Source organism: Cyrtonyx montezumae, unplaced genomic scaffold (genome assembly GCF_038088225.1).
Source record: "Cyrtonyx montezumae isolate F1298 unplaced genomic scaffold, pur_monq_1.0 scaffold_23, whole genome shotgun sequence".
Classification (NCBI taxonomy): Eukaryota; Metazoa; Chordata; class Aves; order Galliformes; family Odontophoridae; genus Cyrtonyx; species Cyrtonyx montezumae.
In genome coordinates, this window is record NW_027071970.1 from 7,826,732 (window position 1) to 7,843,616 (window position 16,885).

At 47.8% G+C, this 16,885-nt stretch overlaps 1 protein-coding gene across 3 annotated transcripts in view; it reads right to left on the minus strand.

Moving 5' to 3' along the window:
* ULK1 (unc-51 like autophagy activating kinase 1) overlaps positions 1-8,432 on the minus strand; it is a 69,439-nt gene extending 61,007 nt beyond the window's left edge. For 2 of the 3 annotated variants that reach the window (XM_065739112.1, XM_065739113.1), the window contains exons 1-3: positions 8,151-8,332; positions 7,544-7,636; positions 7,412-7,453 (exon numbers count right to left, since the gene is read on the minus strand). In XM_065739112.1, the coding sequence (XP_065595184.1) occupies positions 7,412-7,453; positions 7,544-7,636; positions 8,151-8,240 (225 nt within the window). In that variant the 5' untranslated portion in view covers positions 8,241-8,332. Of the gene's footprint in view, positions 1-7,411; positions 7,454-7,543; positions 7,637-8,150 lie in introns of all 3 variants that reach the window. The other variant, XM_065739114.1, reaches the window with a different exon arrangement.
* Positions 8,433-16,885: the final 8,453 nt, after the last annotated feature.

Below are 16,885 nucleotides of genomic sequence, written 5' to 3' on the forward strand. Positions count from 1 at the left end.
GAGATCTGGGTCCAGTAATAAACCCTGCTGTTACTCTCTGGGAGGCACTCTAACCAGCTTGGTACCACCTGCAGATCTTCAACTTCCCAAATGAACAATGCAGACCCTATGGTGTCAGAAGTAAGACTCAGAAAAGCCCACAGAATTCTACATCAGCTCTTGACTATGTTCTACTTCCTACAGACTTGACTGGTGCTGCAAAACCTGGAGCAAGCTGTCAAGACACAGGGCAAGCAGAAGGGAGGCTCTGCAGCACAGAGGTGTTTTATGGACACCACGTGGAAGGTGGATTTCTACAGCATCACGAGAACATGCAAAGAGCCAGTGCTACTCCATTCCAGGCACTAAGCTATTTTCTGCTTATCAAACAGAAGAGTTGTTTTAGGGGAGCTCACGCTTCAGGGCAGGTTATTAACAGCAGACCTATCCTCTGACTCTGCACAGGCTTCAGGAAGGGAGGGAAAATACTTCCCATACAATCAAATCCCCTGGCAACAGTCCTGAAGTCTGACTACGTGACGCCTAAAAATGAACAGGGCAGTGTCATGTCTGAGTTGCATTTTGCCAGGCAGCTAATAGAAACAGCAGAACGGCTGTAAGACAGCTCAGCCTTTGAGATTTGAAGGAAATCCCCCACTCCCATCCATGACGGCGGACTCCAGCTCTTCCATCTCCACCGGGAAGCCACGGCCCTGCTGAGCAGCAGGCAGCCACAAGGAGCCACTTCAGGCCCTGAACCAAGCCCTGCCATGCAGAGCACTCACTGGATGACATGACAGCAGCACTCAGAGCCCAAACAACAGCGCAGCTCCTTCAGGGGCACGCCAGGCCTCTGCAGAACAAACAGCACAGCAAGCCAAAGCTGCAAGCTGCATCTGATGTTAACCACAGAAACCAAACCAAGGATTAATGTCACAAGAACAGAGAGACGAAGTGGCAGGTTCAGCAAGACACAGAGCTTCAAGGTGAGACCAGAGGCATGCACCACAGCAAATTAAAGACTTTTGCTGCTGGGACACTGGAAAACAGTCACTTCTTACAGCACTGTCTGGAGGTATGGCTGTGTCACCTGCAGCTGCTGATGTCCCTGGCTGGCTGGCTCTTAAAAATGTCTCAAAGCATGTCACAGACCACGGAGTAAAGGAACAGCAGAGCTCTGAGAAGCTAGGACATACTGACATGGAACAGCAAGCGTAGTTATTCCTTTGCAAACAAGACCAAGACCTGGAAGCTTCTCTGAAGCAAAAGCAAGTGCACAGGACAGTGCATCGTGCTAATACTGTCAAGAGCAGAGACTTCAGTGTTTTGAAAACAAGACACTGAAGATCCAATTTGCTTTTTTATGTTCTTCATCTCCTTTTTAAACACAGTCACTTTATAAAATGAGCGTTTAAGGTTTGTTCCCTTGCACACCAAGCACCCTGCTGAAGGCTTCAGCTGGAGTCACACGCACTGAGACATACTTACTGGGATAGGTCCATGTACAAGCAAAGCCACTCGGTCTGGAAGTTTGATTTTAGAATCAATGAGCTCAGTTCTACTAATAGAGTTGGGAACAGCTTGGATTTTTTTAATAGCAAATCCCATAAATGCTTAATCTGATATCCTGCAACTGTAGAAACCACAGGCCCAACCCCCGCTGGATTTCTGTTTTGTTTTTCATATGGCTGCTGCATGACTCGCTGGCCCTTGCTGGCTTCCTTCTCATACTCATTTAGGAAAGCTCCATACACCCACAGCACAAAGGCGTTATAACAAGGAACGTAAAGAGAAAGTCTGGGTTTTCTTTCAGAAAAGAAAACAATCTAAGAGGAGAAACATCCAGTATTGAGAAGTCAGAGAAACAGGGCTTTAACCTGCAGTATTTCAGAAGTGAAGGATATGGAGTATGTTTTAACACACAGGCTACAATTGCCAGTTAAATTGAAAATAAATATCAATCTCGACAATGAACAAACCTCCACTAGAAAGTTACCCAACTGTTGTCGCTGTGTGCAGAGACATTACAAAGCATTCACAAAGGAAACAAAAGATATGCCTTAATACTCCCGAGTGGCACACTGCAGCTCTGCCTCACAACAGCTCACTCCGTCATGCAGCACTGCAGGCCACCAAAGCATACCAAGAAGGCTGGCAGGCCTTTCCTTGCCTGGCCACATAACATGCTTCGTTAAGTGAGATCTCTAAAGCCTTGAAATTCAGCATCTTTCATTCCCTGCAATTGAAACATACTGTCTGGTTGACTTCTAGTATGCCAGCCAGCTCTGCTGACCTAATTCCTCCCATTATTCTGATGCTAGGAGACAAGTCAGGTGTTCCTGCAGCCAGACAGAATATTTTTGCCCTAAGCAACCAGTGATGCAGAATTTGGTTCATTTCTCTCAGCCCTGCCCCCCTAAACAGCCTTAGTATTAAAGCAAAAGTAGCTTTGAGATCCTCAGTCTGAATTCTGAGAGCATCTCTTCACATTTATGGTGGCATGTAAGGCCTGCACACCATAAAGCAGGAGACATTCCCACCATTAAAGCACCTCTTTGCAATATGCTCAGCACAAAAGCAGCTGAAGTTATCTGCTGGCAGAGCTCTTTCTTGAATTCTGCTGTGGACTACATTTTTAAAAGTCTCAGAGAGGACCATACCATCTGGCAAAGATAATTAAGACTTCTCTTAAGTAAAGTATGTTTAGTTAGCAGGTACCTGAGAAATGCTGCTTTAGAGTACTGTACCATACACGTCCACTTTACGTCAGGTTTGCCGTTTTGCTCCCTGAACGTGAGTAACAGTGATTAAAAAAAACTATCTTCTTGATTCCATAGACCAAAGTGCAGCAGCTCTGCTGATCAGCCCTGTGCTCAGCTTCTCATCCCCTGCTGCATCCCACTGGATGCCACATGCTGAAGGAACTGCCTTGTGGAAGAGACACCTGCTTCAGGGCACCAGGGCTTCGCTAGGTGCTTGTCCAAAGAGGCATCCAGCTCAAACTCGTGGGCCTTACCCTTGCTGTTTGCTAGCCTGCCTGTCATGCAAAGGCTTTTTGGTTGCTAGGGGTATGTCTCCTGTCAACATACTTAGGAGGCACCTCTTCCCATCCATCTTCCACATTTCTACCACCTTGCTTCACCCATTCCAACCCAACCATCACAAGGGCTCAGCCAGTGGAAATTTTCCTAAAGGAAACACTGCTGAAGCTTAAGGAAGAGTTGCATGAATAGCTCCTCAGCTGCTACCAGAGCCTTGCTGTCAAACTGCGAACACAGCAGCCTACCAGTTTCTGATTACTCTTGGGAAACATTCCTTAATCCATCACCACAGTCTGAGTAATGCTGCCTTCCACGGGAGCTCGAAAGGCTATTAACCTTTCAGGCTGCTGGCTCTACCATGACATGATCATGTGAGAGGAACACAGGTATGTGCTTTACATACAGGATGAGTAAAACAGGGATCATCACTTCAGAAATGCAGCAAAACCACTCCCTCTAAAAAAAGCCTCATGACTTCTCTGAGATCTATATTTAGTGGTCAGCATTTGCTAGATGTTTCTGTCACCTGCACAGTGGAGTACTCAGCTAGTGAAGTCAACATAAAACAAAGTTCAAGACTGTATAACACTATATTTGCCATAAACATAGACATTTTGATTCATGAAACTCACAAACATCCTACAGAGCTAATGGCAGAAGGCAGATGGATTTTTCATCCTTTCCATCTTCTAGCTCTAAATTAAGGCAGACCCAATCTTCAATAAGAGTGATATCCCCCAGCAGATGCAAGGATGCTGACAGAGCAGGACAGCAGACACACCACCCTCGGCCTCAGCACAAACAGAAGGAGGATTGCTTGGCAGCATGCAGGGGAGCCTGTGCTGCACACCTACTCACAAGGCAATGTGCCAGCCTCGCTCAGGGATGGAATTAAAGCAGGGTTTAACCAGGCAGCCTGCCTGACCTCAGGAGTGTGATCTCCCTGACACAGAGTGCCTCTGTAGTCATGCCCAGTGTCACAGCAAAGCCTTGTCTCCTGAGACATGGCATCCAAAGAATAATGCCCAAAGAACAGCAGATCCCACGTGAGGTGGCACCAGTGGTGGCAGGGAAGGTGCCACTGCAGCACCACTGATTCATCTGGCATCAGGCAGATTAGTGAAGCACTGCAGCAGGAGTGAGCATTGCTGGAGGGCACACCAAAGGACACTGCTGCTCACTGAGTAGTGCCAGGGACACAAGAGGTGGACTGGCAGCTAAAGGCAGCATCAGAAAAGGATGATGAAGCAAGAGAGCATAATATCACAGTCCCAGCAGCCAGGATCCTATTGATTATAGGGATTTTATAGAAAGCAGCAATGGAATAAGCTTGTAGTGCTTGGCCCCAAATGGCAGCCCAGGGTAACTAGTCATTCAGCCACAGAATGTTCTGCCTGAATTCACGTGTACAAGAAAAACTGCACTGCAAGGACTCCCCGGTCTCTGACTCCTTTCCAGGTGCTCCAGGTGATACAGTCACCCCAGCAGACATATTTCTGGTGAGTCTTTACTGCACGAGTGATTTCAGCATTTCTCTGAGCTCATCCCTAGCTGATGAGTATGTGAACTCGACATAAAATTATGGAAAGCAGACCCTCAGGTAACCAAGGCTGAAATAGAAACTCAGCAGAGCCATGTCCTGTGGGATATTAACAGGGACTTTTCTATAACCAGGCCCACAAAAAAGAAAAAAACAATACCCACAAAAGCAATCATAGCTTTGCTGCCTTAGGAGGCTCAGATCACAGCACACACCTAGAGAAAGCAGTCCTTCTTCCCATTTCATGCAGGAAAATGCTTTTTAACATCCAAAAGATTATTTATGTCCAGGAATAGCAAGTTTCCTGCATGCCCTGAGCAGCTGGACTAAGGCTGCTTTACTCCCTTGCACAACAGTCACACATATCTTCAGCTGGCACCTATTCAACCAAGCCTCTTGGTTCAAGAGGAGCACAGGGAAGAAAATGTACCTAGAATGTCCCACTGCCCCGAAGATCTTTGTTATAAATAAGAGCCTACTTACTAGTGCTGGAGGAAGCAGTCCATCTCACAATACTTTCAGGACTCAACAAGCTCAAAAGTTATCTTAGTATCATTCAACCTTATCAACTACTCAAGTAATCTACGATCAGACTCAGATTCAACATCTAGAATGAAAAAAACCCACAAAAGCGAGACCCATAAACCAGAATACATGCTGCCAAGCTTTGTGTCAGCATGCATAAAATGTTGAGCGGATCCTCACTGCTTTTCAAGTCCATGTTTTAAGAAACCTCTTTCAAACCAACATCTCATACAGCAGAAATAGTCATTTGGACCCGTGTTGTCACTAATTTCCACCTTAAAAAACAAGGATTCCTTGAAGAGTAATAAAGACTCCTGGTCTCCAGATGTCTCTACATTACTACACCCCTCTCAACTGCAGCAGTCTGGAAAATCCCAACCTCTGCAAGCCAGTCGAGGGTGAGCAGCTGTTCAGTAGCGACTAACACACCCTGCACACAGAGGAATCTGGCTTTCACTTTATGCCAAACATCTCCTGTACCTAAGAAAGATCCACAGCACAGCTCTGCACAGACACTAAATACAGAGCCCTTTCAGAAATGCAACAAAATACGTTTTATCCTTTTTGTGAGCAGAGGTTCTCTCTTTAGGCTCCTCGACTATTCACTGCACCTCTCATTAATATATCAGCACATAATAATGGAAATATGCATATTTCATTTTGTGAGCTGCTCTCCCACTTAGGACTCCAGCAAGGGGATCTATAAAAGTCCAGACACTGCACTTCTGCGCATGAAACATTCACCAGTATTAATATATCCCCTGTAAGTGCCTGATTTTGTGACACTGCGTCATAGGTCTTTGTCAATATTTATGAGCCAAGGAGGAACATGGTGATTTTTCCACAAATTGAAGAATAAAATAAGCATGCAATGGTGTGAGCTGCTGTCAGTATTAAATATCAGCTCTGCGAGTGCTTGTCTGAGGCAAACCTGGCGTTGTATCAAAAACCCTGGTTTATATGAGGCCTGCTTAGCATTAACCTGTTACTAGGAAAACGCAAACGAAAGTATCACTGGGTGCAGCCACTGAGTTACAGCCACCATGGGTTTGGCAACCGTTTCCTTGTGTGCAAGAAAGATATGAGTAAATGTTAAAGTCACTGTAGAGAGGATATGCGGAGAAAGGGAAGACAAAACACCATGACAGACCAAACTACAGGACAACAGTAGGATTTTTGCCTTTTTGCTCTTCAGTGCTGTAATAGAAGAATAAACCTCTTTAGTTTTAGAAAAATCTGCAAGGGAGGGCTGGTAACTGCCACGCTGCCATCCCTCCCCCGTGCACCTGCCCTCAGCACCACCGCGCACTTGGCTTTCCAGGAACCCGCTCGGCCGAGGGGCGGCGCGACCCCGGGCTGAGGGACTACAGCACCCAGCAGGCATTGCGGCAGGACCGACCAATCATCTGCCGCGTCGCGCGTGACGCGGGGCCGCCACAGCCAATCAGAGGAGGAGGAGGAATGTCAACAAACACGGGCCTCGTGACACCGGGCCGGGACCGCGTCCCCCAGGGCCGCCGCTCACCGGCCTCGGTCCCCTCTGCTCACACACCGAGGGTTTCCGTTTCACGCTCAGACCCTGCGGATTTTTTCTTAAAGAAAGCATCGCTGACGTCAGAGAAACAGAACCCTGCTAGGCCACGAGGCGGGTTAACGAAACGCTCCTGGAAAAGAGAAGCCACTGGAGCAGTCGGCTTTCAGAGCTCTTTAGATAGAGCTGGCTTTGAAGGAAAAAGCAGCTGTGGGAAACCACAGCCATCTGAAAATGCCTGCCACAATTTTTAAACACTTACTGACTGCCACAAGCACTTACTGACTGCCACAAGGACAGCAGAAAAACGCTGATGGAAACCCTCAGGAACGGAGGGCAATCATATGCTACAAAGTCACGCTCACTCTATTTCTACATTGCCTGGGAAAAACGAAGCTCTCTTAGGGGGTACATCCAGACCAGAGAAAGAAAAATAAGAGCCAGGCATGCCCAGAGCAGCTCCTGCAAGTTTTGTTTCTAACACTTTGAGAACTTAGGAGCTTCCAGCACATTCACCACACATTGCATTTTGCTGCATAAGCATCCTGGGAATCAAGAGTCCCCACCCCATCTCCCAGCTGCAGAAGTTTTACCCTCCAGAGCACAGCCTGTACAATCTGCTCTGCCACACTGTCCAAGGAGAACAGACCTTCCCCTAACTTGGGATAAGACTTTTTTTTTTTTTCCACAACACCTATATTTCATTACAAATATCTGATGTAAAAACAAAATGCCAAAAACTCCATTCAACCTCTCCCAGACATAGAATGCTTTGCTTTAATTGATTGCATTTACCTGGAAGTCGTACAAGGCAACAATGTTTTCATGTTTCAGTTCCTAGAAAAAAATAGAACAAATACAATAAGCTCAGAGCAACAAAGAGCACAGGTAACAAAGACTGGAGAAAAGAGCTCTGTCGGCTTTTACCTTAAGTATTTTAATTTCCTTGCCCAGCAGAGTCTGTGATTTTGCCAGGTTCTTCTTGTTAATGCATTTCACAGCTACTTCCAGCTCAGGTTTCTGAAAGTGGAAAAGTGCATGTGTAATTCAGAGACAGAGCACGTTCCCCCGTTAGCATAGGCCGGGTAGGCAGCCTCCATCAGCCTGCTGGCACTGCTGGAAGGCGTCCTGCGGCACCAGGAAAGGCCTCTGCTCTGCTCCCCAACGCATGTTCAGACTTGCCTTGTCCCGAGCTGTGCCAGCCCAAGGAGAAAAGCCCGAGGTTTGGGGTTTTGTTGATGCTTATCCTCTTATTTAACCACTAGAAATAAACACGCTGTGGGAACTACGGCTTATCCCGAGCCCTAACACTGGCAGGCCCGCAGCAAGCTGCCTTTTCCTATGCTGTCCAGCTATCCCCTTGCCCTCCGGTGCGAGCACGGCGAAAGGCAGCGCCGGGAACGAGGGAGGACAAAGCGGGCCCCGTCTCACCGCGACCCGGAGCTCTGCCCTCAGCCTGGCACGAAGCGGACGAGCTAAAAAAAACCCACACCACCACCAAAACACAGTAAAACCAGCTCCAGGGCCGGCTCACCTCTTTGTGCCTGCCTTTGAATACGACGGCGAAGGCTCCGTGCCCGATCAGGTCCTTTCTGCTGAACTCAAACTTCCCCACGGTCTCCATGGCGCTGCGGGCGGAGGGACCGCGGCCGGGACAACTTCGGGGCCGGGAAGCGGCGCTCAGGGCGGTGATGGAGGAGCTCCTTTGAAATAAAATTAAATCTCTCCCAATCAAAAGACGGCGGAACGGCCTCCCCCCCTCCCGGTGAGCAGTCAGGAGCTGGAGATTCGCTGGAGGGGGAAAGCCGCTCTCCTGTCAGCCCCTCGGCAGCTCGGCATCTGGCTCCTCTCCCCCGCCTCGCCTCCGTCCATGGGCCGCCTCTGCCTGCGGGGCTGCGCGCTGCTCATTGTTGGCGGCCGGGAGAAGTCGGCTCTCAGCAGCGGGCCTCCCCCATCTCCTCCTCAGGACGGCCGGCGCAGCTCCTCCGGCGGCCGCTTCAGGCACCTCTCCCCATGCCGAAGCCCGGCCCTGCCCGCCCCGCAGGCGCGGCTTGGCGGCGAGTCCACCTTAAACGCGATCCACCTTAACGCCGAGTCCACCTTAAGCACCGATCCACCTTAAGGGCTGCCTGTGCCCACCGCCCTCTCGCACTCCGCGGGGTCGGGGTCGCCCCTCCGTCTGCGATCGGACAAAGCTGTGCGGAGCGCGGCGTCAACGGCAGCACAGCGTCGGCCCCCGCGGTCGCCGCGCAGGCGCGGTGCGTGGCAATGGGGGTGCACGGCACGGCACGGCACGGCACGGCACGGCACGGCACGGCACGGCACGGCACGGCACGGCACGGCACGGCACGGCACGGCACGGCACGGCACGGCACGGCGGCCACCTGAAGCGCTGGGGGTCAGAGCCCGACCATTTAAAGGCGCCGCCGCCGCCGGCACTGAGTCACGGGTACCCCCGCTCGGCGCGGTGCTCGGGGCGCTGCGGAGCAGAGGGCTCGCAGTGCTGTCTGCCCGTTGTCCCCATCTCTGAGTGTTCCAGAAATCTCCACACCCAGGGCTTTTTTCTGTACCCCATGTCCCTGCCTGCGTCCTTATCAAAGTACCCAAATGGGAACAAAATATTCCAGCACACGTCTCAGACAGTGCCCTGGTGTGCGGTTTGCGTGCTGCTCAGTGGGGTGGCACTGGTTGGTGCTGGCAGCTGCCAGGCAGGCACGCGTCAGGGGTGCACCCAGATGCTGTCAGCTCGCCCTTTTGTCACTGAGTGGCTGTGCAAACAAACATTGCTCTCACAGGGTGGACACACAGCGCTGAGGGTGCTCCCCGTCGTGGCACCCAACAGCTGTGGTTATCGCTGGTTGGGGCAGAAGCTGGGAACAGACAGCACCTCTGCGCCAGGCCTTGCTCTGAATCAGCAGTTGGAACAGCGTGGGGGATGTGGGCTGCTGCCCCCGGTGCTGCAAAGCTCATGGTCAGGTGCTGTTTGGACCTTAAAACGCTGCAGCATGCCCCAGACCCAGATACCAGCGTTGCAGTGCTTGATCTGAGGAGCTGTGGCACGAGTTTAGTGGGAATCATCCACGTGAAGCGGACAGTGTGTGTGTTTGGTGGCAGTGTCTGTTGGGACCTTTGAACCAACACAGGGTTGGGGTTTACATGTGATTTCAGTGCTGCCAAGCCTCACAATTAAAAAAAGATTACCTTTTAAAAATACAGCGTGCTTCAGCTACTTGTGTGCTTCCTCACTCCTAGGCCTGTGCTCTCCACAACTTCAAGCTTTTGATGATGATCACAAGGAGTTCGTTTAAAAGCAAACACGGCAAACATCACAACGCTTGCAAAATCAAAATCAAGCTACTTTACAAGTGGCAGCCACAGGAATTTGCCAGCCGAGTAAGAACCGCTGCCTTCAACGCAGAACATAACGGTTGCAAAAGTTTAAGGCAGGAAGTGAAGAAAACATTTTGAAACGTTCCATGCCGGCAAAATCTCGTGCCCTCTTTCTCTGGGCAGCAGCCAGGGCCCCCAGGGTCAGAGGCTGGCTGCTGTACAGCCGTGCTGGGACTGCTGGTGCCCACAGCTGCTGGCTCTGTCGTGCCATCACAGCAGACACACATCTCCTGCACAGCACAGCACGAGTTTGATACGAATGCTGTTCGACCAGGGGCCGAAATATCGCAGTGGTGAATGTTGTTTGTTGTGTACTGCATGTGCTTGTTTGTTCCCGTGTGTGCTGAGGGCTGCAAAAAGAAGTGTGTAATCTAAATCGGTTTTATGAAACCTAGGTTCTAATGTTGCCTTTGGCACACACAGACGGGCAGTAAACTCCTCTCCACTGACATTTATTATCATTCTAAGCAAAGTGCTTTTGTTTCTAAGTAGGCCTGAAGGCTCACTGGGCAGCAGTCTGGTGAAGAAGTGGGACTTCAAAGCAGCACAAAAACACTGACAGCACTCAGAGGTCTCTGCGAGGATCAGGACCAGGTGGTGCTGGATGCCATGTGTGCACCTGGTACCCAGCACGACCTTGGTGTGGACCACTTCACATTTGTAGCACTTAAATGGCACTCTAACTTGTCTTCTGAAAATACACTAATGGAAAGATTTCAACAAACTTCAGCCGAGATTTTAGATTTCCAGTTGACAGCTAATGAGGTACAATGCTACTTGACAGCTAATTCAGTTTGGAGTGCATTCTGTTATTAGCAAAATGTTCGTTAGTGTTGGAACAAAGAGGGCTGAAAAGCTTCGTAATTGATAGTAGGATTTCTCACAATATTTTTTTCTGTGGTTTGCTGATTAAATACTTATGCTCAATCAACTCCTCCCTGATGTCCAGAATTGAGTGAGAGTGTATTTAGTCCAGCATCCGATGCATGTAAATTCCGCTCTCCTCTCATACTTTATCCATTTTTATAATTCACATGTGAAGACAAGCAATGAGATAGCTGATATCATGGTGATTCAAATGGTACTCTTTTCCAATACCATGTTGTAACCAGCAATCATAAATTTATCTGTTTCTGTCCATAGGAATCCAGGAGTGCCATCCTTACCTCAGGGCTGCAGAGGTACGGTGTAATTATCTCTGACACTGGCTCGGTGCTGTGGATTTGGTTAAAGCTACAGGAGTATCTGTGAACAAGAAAACCCAGCAAAATGATTTATGAAGACAGAAGAGAGACTTTCATTTAGGGCTAAACTGTTCTCATCACAGTCCAATCTATGGCATAAATTAACTGTATACTCAACAGTGGAAGGTGTGGGGGAATCCTTGGCTGGATACGATCATGTAGAACAGGTTATTTCTATCAGTAGATATCTCTTTTTGAAATCAGAGTTCAGCAATACACAGAGGGAATCTCCAAGGCACTCCTTTGTAATCTTTCTTTGTACAGTTATTGCCTCACAGAGGCAGTAAGGACTCAGCCAAACATACCAGTGCTTCTGGAAGGAGTGAAATGACAAACTGTGAGGCCTGAGCACATGAGCAAGATGTGGCCGCACATGGGCTGAGACTGTTAATTGTCTACACATGTCCTCTTCATATGAAATGGAAGCTCCAACCTCAAGATGTGCTTTAAGATGAGCTGTAGTACAGCCAAAGGAGGGTACAGAGGCAGAGCTGCTGATGGGTATTTCTTAGCCAAAAACATGGACAGCATAGCATGAGAGGAGTGATAAAGTATGGTTTAGCACATCTGCATAAAAAGCAGATGCTATATATGAAGATTAAAAATTGAATTAAAATTTTGACATATTTAAAAAGTAACACCCACACACTTTCCACAAACTTCCTAATAGCCAAACATAATCAGAAGTATCTGGGCAGAGCCAAAACCAGCCTGAGTACTGGCATTTTTGCCAGATCCATCAGGAAGGAGCAAAGGAACTGAATATGCAGTGCTTGGCTGAGAATCACTTGGTGGAAGGAAAAAAACATAGGTCCACATGGTAAAAGCAAATATTAGCTTAGCATTAACAGAATAGAAGACAAGCTGCAGGCTGTATTTAATGGAAAATTAAAATTACATCTTCTAATCTTACTCATTGCAGATATCTGTCTGTAAGTTAGATTCCAGCCCAATTGTTGGTAAGGGCAAAACACAGACCTTGATGGCACAGCACCAGCATCAGGCTGGGCCACGTGCATGCTGAATGCAGCCATGTCACGGTGCCTTCTTGGAGAGGCTGAATGAGTAAATTTGGAGTCCTGACACCGTCAGTATGTTTACAGCAGTGCTGTAAGCTATGGTAAGAGTGTTTGTTCATGCCTCACACAGGGACTGCAGAAACAGCATTCCAACTCCAGGAAAGTGCTTTTATCTGAGAAAGGGAGCGATGCCCCACTCACAGCAGCAGCTTTCGGTGGTGGTGGCCCTGAACTAAGTAATGGAGTCCAGAACCTACTACCTATTGCTCACAGCCAGCTGCTTCACAGTTGTGCACACAGCTGGGTCAGTTAGGTGACAGCTAAGCACAGGACAGCATGGGTGGAAGAACTGAAAGTCTGAACTCAGAGCACAGACTGCACTCCAACGGCAGCTGCTATAGCAGTATGGCCCCTCATGTCGCATGCAGGAGAGGAAGAACTGCTTTCCCTGCACTTCCCTAGCCCTGTCATATTCACTCTGGATTTATTTTCACTGGGGCCCCTTTATCGATTAATACCACTGAGAGATTTAACCAGCCACTCAATTATCTTGGCAGGCCAGGTCTGCAATTTTTCATTACCCCCTCCCCACACATATACATCAGCTCCCTGAACAGATTTCATGAATTATTGAAGGTGATGTTTTAACGTACTCAGCAAGGTGCTCTGGCAAGGGGCTCCATGGGTTCCCCTGCATTTTAGTATCAGATGCATTTCAGCTTCTGGCAGAGGGCAGCAGGGCTGTACTTAGTTTTCAAATCTGTTCGTGCACATGAAAGACCATTTACCTAGCCTGACTGTCATCAGCTGATTGTATTAAATTGAAGTTTGCCAATGAATAAGAGAGTCCGCAAATCTTCCACTCAGAAGAGTCTGTTTTCAGGCTGATTGGAAGCTATCACTTGCCAAAGCACACACTGCTTGTCTGTAAGTCAGGAAGTTATCATACAGTTCCTTACATGAGGTGGGCTCCGACAAGCAAGTCCATCGCCAGCACCCTCACCTCCCCCACCTGGGTCCGTGCCATGCACAGAGCCCTCCAGGTCCATCCTGGAGAAGCTGAAGTTAGTAAGCAGGATTCAGTCCTTGACTCAGCCTGCTCCTCTGGGGACTGCTCCAGAACCCTCCCAGCTCAGCAGCATCCTTAACACATTCCAGCACAGGCCCTTAGAAGGCAGCAGGGCCTTCCCAGAGCAGCCTGCCTCTGTCCTGCCATGAACCTGTGGCCTTGGTGTTTTTCCTGCTTCAAACATCATTCTACAGGGCTTTGTCTTGGGAAAAGAATGCTAGTAAAACTTTCCTCTTTTTATGACTAATTAGTTTGGAGGTGTCTGTTTTGAAGAAGCCCAGTAGAATATTCAATTTCAGGTAGGCACTGCTCCTTACTCATCCCATGCAGAGACAGTGGAGAAATTTGAAGACATGTAAATAACAGCTGTTTAGATTGTAGCAGTGAGCAATGTGCACAGGGATAGGACAAGACATAATGAGGTCAGGCAGCAATGAAGGAGCTCTATCCCCAACATCTCATTGTGTGGTTGGGTCAGGATGCAAGCAGGCTGCCTGGGCAGCAGAACACTGCAGTGTGGGAGCGTTTTTGGAGCAGGTTGGGCAAGCATCTGGTAGGAGTGACACAGGCAAGGTCAAATCACAGCTTTGCACAAGCTGGATGTGGAATGCTCAGCTCTGTCCAGCTTTCCAGGGTTTGTCTTCACAGTGGTTTTGGACAGAGACAGAGAACATCTCTCCGATACCAAAAATAAGAATGGTTAGGAGTTACTCAGGCCTTGGATGTTATCACGTCAGCTCCCACAGATACAAAGAAACAGCACTTGAGTCAGGCTCTTCCCTTGACCTGTTATCAGTCAGCCTTTTCAACTGACAAGGACAGGCAGCCTCACAGAAATGTGAAACTGAGCACAGGTGCACACTGCCTTGAGAAGAGAGTCCCGATGCTGCTGCCTGCAGCAGAAAGCAGCTGGGACAGCATACTCACTGCTACATCCCAAAGAAACGATCCTTCATCTTTGCACATTTCTAGGAAGGAGAGAAGGACAGTACCCCAGCACAGAAGCCCAAAGCGATGAGGGCAGGAAAGCTTTTCAGTGGAGCATCAGGAATGTTCTAGCATTTAGTGCTTCCAGACTTGTTTTATAAAAACATTAACAACAACAACACAACGATGACCATCAATCACCACACAAAACATCCAGGGCTGCCAAGATACCAGATTTTTATTTATTTATGTTTCTTGCTCATCTCTGAGCTTTTTGCTCCATAAATTCAACACCCAGACACACAGCTCAGCTGAAGCACATGGATGAGGTTGGAGATATCCAGCTGCTCCCTTCCTGACAACAAATGAGGGATGAGTTTCTGAAAGGCATCGAGGTACTTAGCTCCCCTAGGTTCCTGCCTCTTCCTCTCATCTGTGTAAATGACAAGGTCTGTACTACTTTAATTTTGGTAGTGACTGTAATACAGTAATTGTTACATCCAACTGAAGATGAGAAATGTATGCATCTCACCAAGCAACCCTGTGTTTGTTTGCCCTTTATCAAAGGCAACGAGGTATAGTCACTAATAAAAACAAATATCTGAGTAGAAGTAAGAGCAAAAAGGCTAATCACGATTTAGGAACTCTCAGCCCATAACCAGTGCTCCCCTCAGGATACAAGCTAGGAGAGTTGTTCAGCTAATAAGGCAGGATAACCCTAATGTTTCCCAGCAGAGGATTCTGGTTTTGTTGACACAATAAAACATTACTGGATGTGATCACGATGCATATGCAGGCACCCAACCTGGCAGTGCTGGAAAAGATCATTCAGAACTATGAGGACTACAGAGGTTTTCCATGACTCATGAAATTTCAATCAGATGTTCCATGACTCATGCATTAACCTCACAAAACCCAGAGGGAGGAGAAGCTACTGGGCTGCTGGTTGACAAGAGGCTGTTTAAAACTAACACAGCATAATAAGCAGGACACCAATGTACTCTTTTTGTCTCTTGAGAAACTCATAAAGAAGAGTTGTATCCACCCACACATTAACAGGGGACCTGAGCTGAGGTTGTGTAATGAGGATGGGACACTTTTTGCAGCTTCGAGGCTTTAACAGTGATATTAGTACAGCCCAATTACAGAAAACATAGCCAGATGCAACAAACTATTAATACTAGCTCGTATTTAAATGCAGTTCTCTTTTATTCCACTGCAAATAAACAAAACGAAGAGATAGAAACCAGAAAGTAGCCTTAAACAAACCACATGAGAAATACCAAAACCAAAGTGAGCTTGCCTTCCTTCTGCCACAATGGCGTACTCTTGCTGAACTCTAACAAGAACAGTTCTCTGCAGAGCTGACCCTGTCCACAGAGCACAGAAGGGCAGTCTGACTGCACACATGAATTTGGAAATGTTTCCAGACTATAGAGGCCACAGAAGCACCTGGGATGCTGTTTGTTGAACAGAAATCAATTCAGAAGAGCACGATGGGATCAGCAAGGGAAAGCATGTCCACTGAGGGATTTGCAGGGGGTAGAATGTGCTCCATTATTTTTAATTTGGTATTCAGTCTCAACCTAACCCTTAGCATATCTGGGATCCCAATAGCTTGTTTGAAATTCTGTTCTACAACCATAGTAACATAGACTCAACTCCAGAGAGCAATAAAAGCATTTTGCATTTAAAACATCATGACCCATTTGATTCAAGTCGTTACACTTTGCACCACTTCAACAATGCTAGATATTAACAGAGGTATAGCTTCTGGAGAAGAAAATAAGGAGAAAGGAGAAAAAAAGGCAGAAGTATATGGCATATGTAGCATCAAGGAGAAAGAGGGAAACACTGGAACTATTTGGTTTAAAAGAACCTGTTTATTTTTTGATGATGCCATTATCCTGTTGTTTAAAAAATGAGGATTTGTCATAACTTCCTTCCGATCTCAGAGATAATACTGAAAATCAGATTTTTCTGTAAACTGACAGTCTTTTAAACTAACATGACAACATTCACAAAATGAGCTCCAAGCACTTCACGGACCCCAGATCACACGCCTTGAGATGAGACCATTCTCCTCATGCAGGCTGCCCTCCTGAGAGCAAGAGCCAGAAGATGTGACATCTCACTCGTGTATGAACCTCAACCAGAAGCAGAAAAGCCAACTGCACCAACTTGTGCCAGGAGAGGACCCAGTTACTGCCAGTCTGTGTGTTTAGGGGCAGAATCAACTTGAAAGTTGTGCAGCCGCTGTGACATCAGTTTAATGTGTCATGGGACATCAAATTAGGCCGTGCTAGGAAATGTGCTGCTACATGCATAGGTACAGCTGTTGCATAATGCACAGAAGCAGTATTCCTGTGATGCTGACACAGAGCAAGTCATTGGGCATGAGCAGTGAGAGCAGCCACAGCAAGGTGCGTGCTCATGCTCTCTCCTGTGTGCATGTCTCATGCTGACCACTGCACGTGGCTGGGAGCTGCAAAGATTACATCTTCATAGATGCACAATGTAATTTTTCTTACAGTGAACTTCAGAGGAAGGGCCCCTCTATCCACAAATAGGATGCTCCAGCAGCATTCAGAGTAATACAGAAAAAAATATAATAAACCAG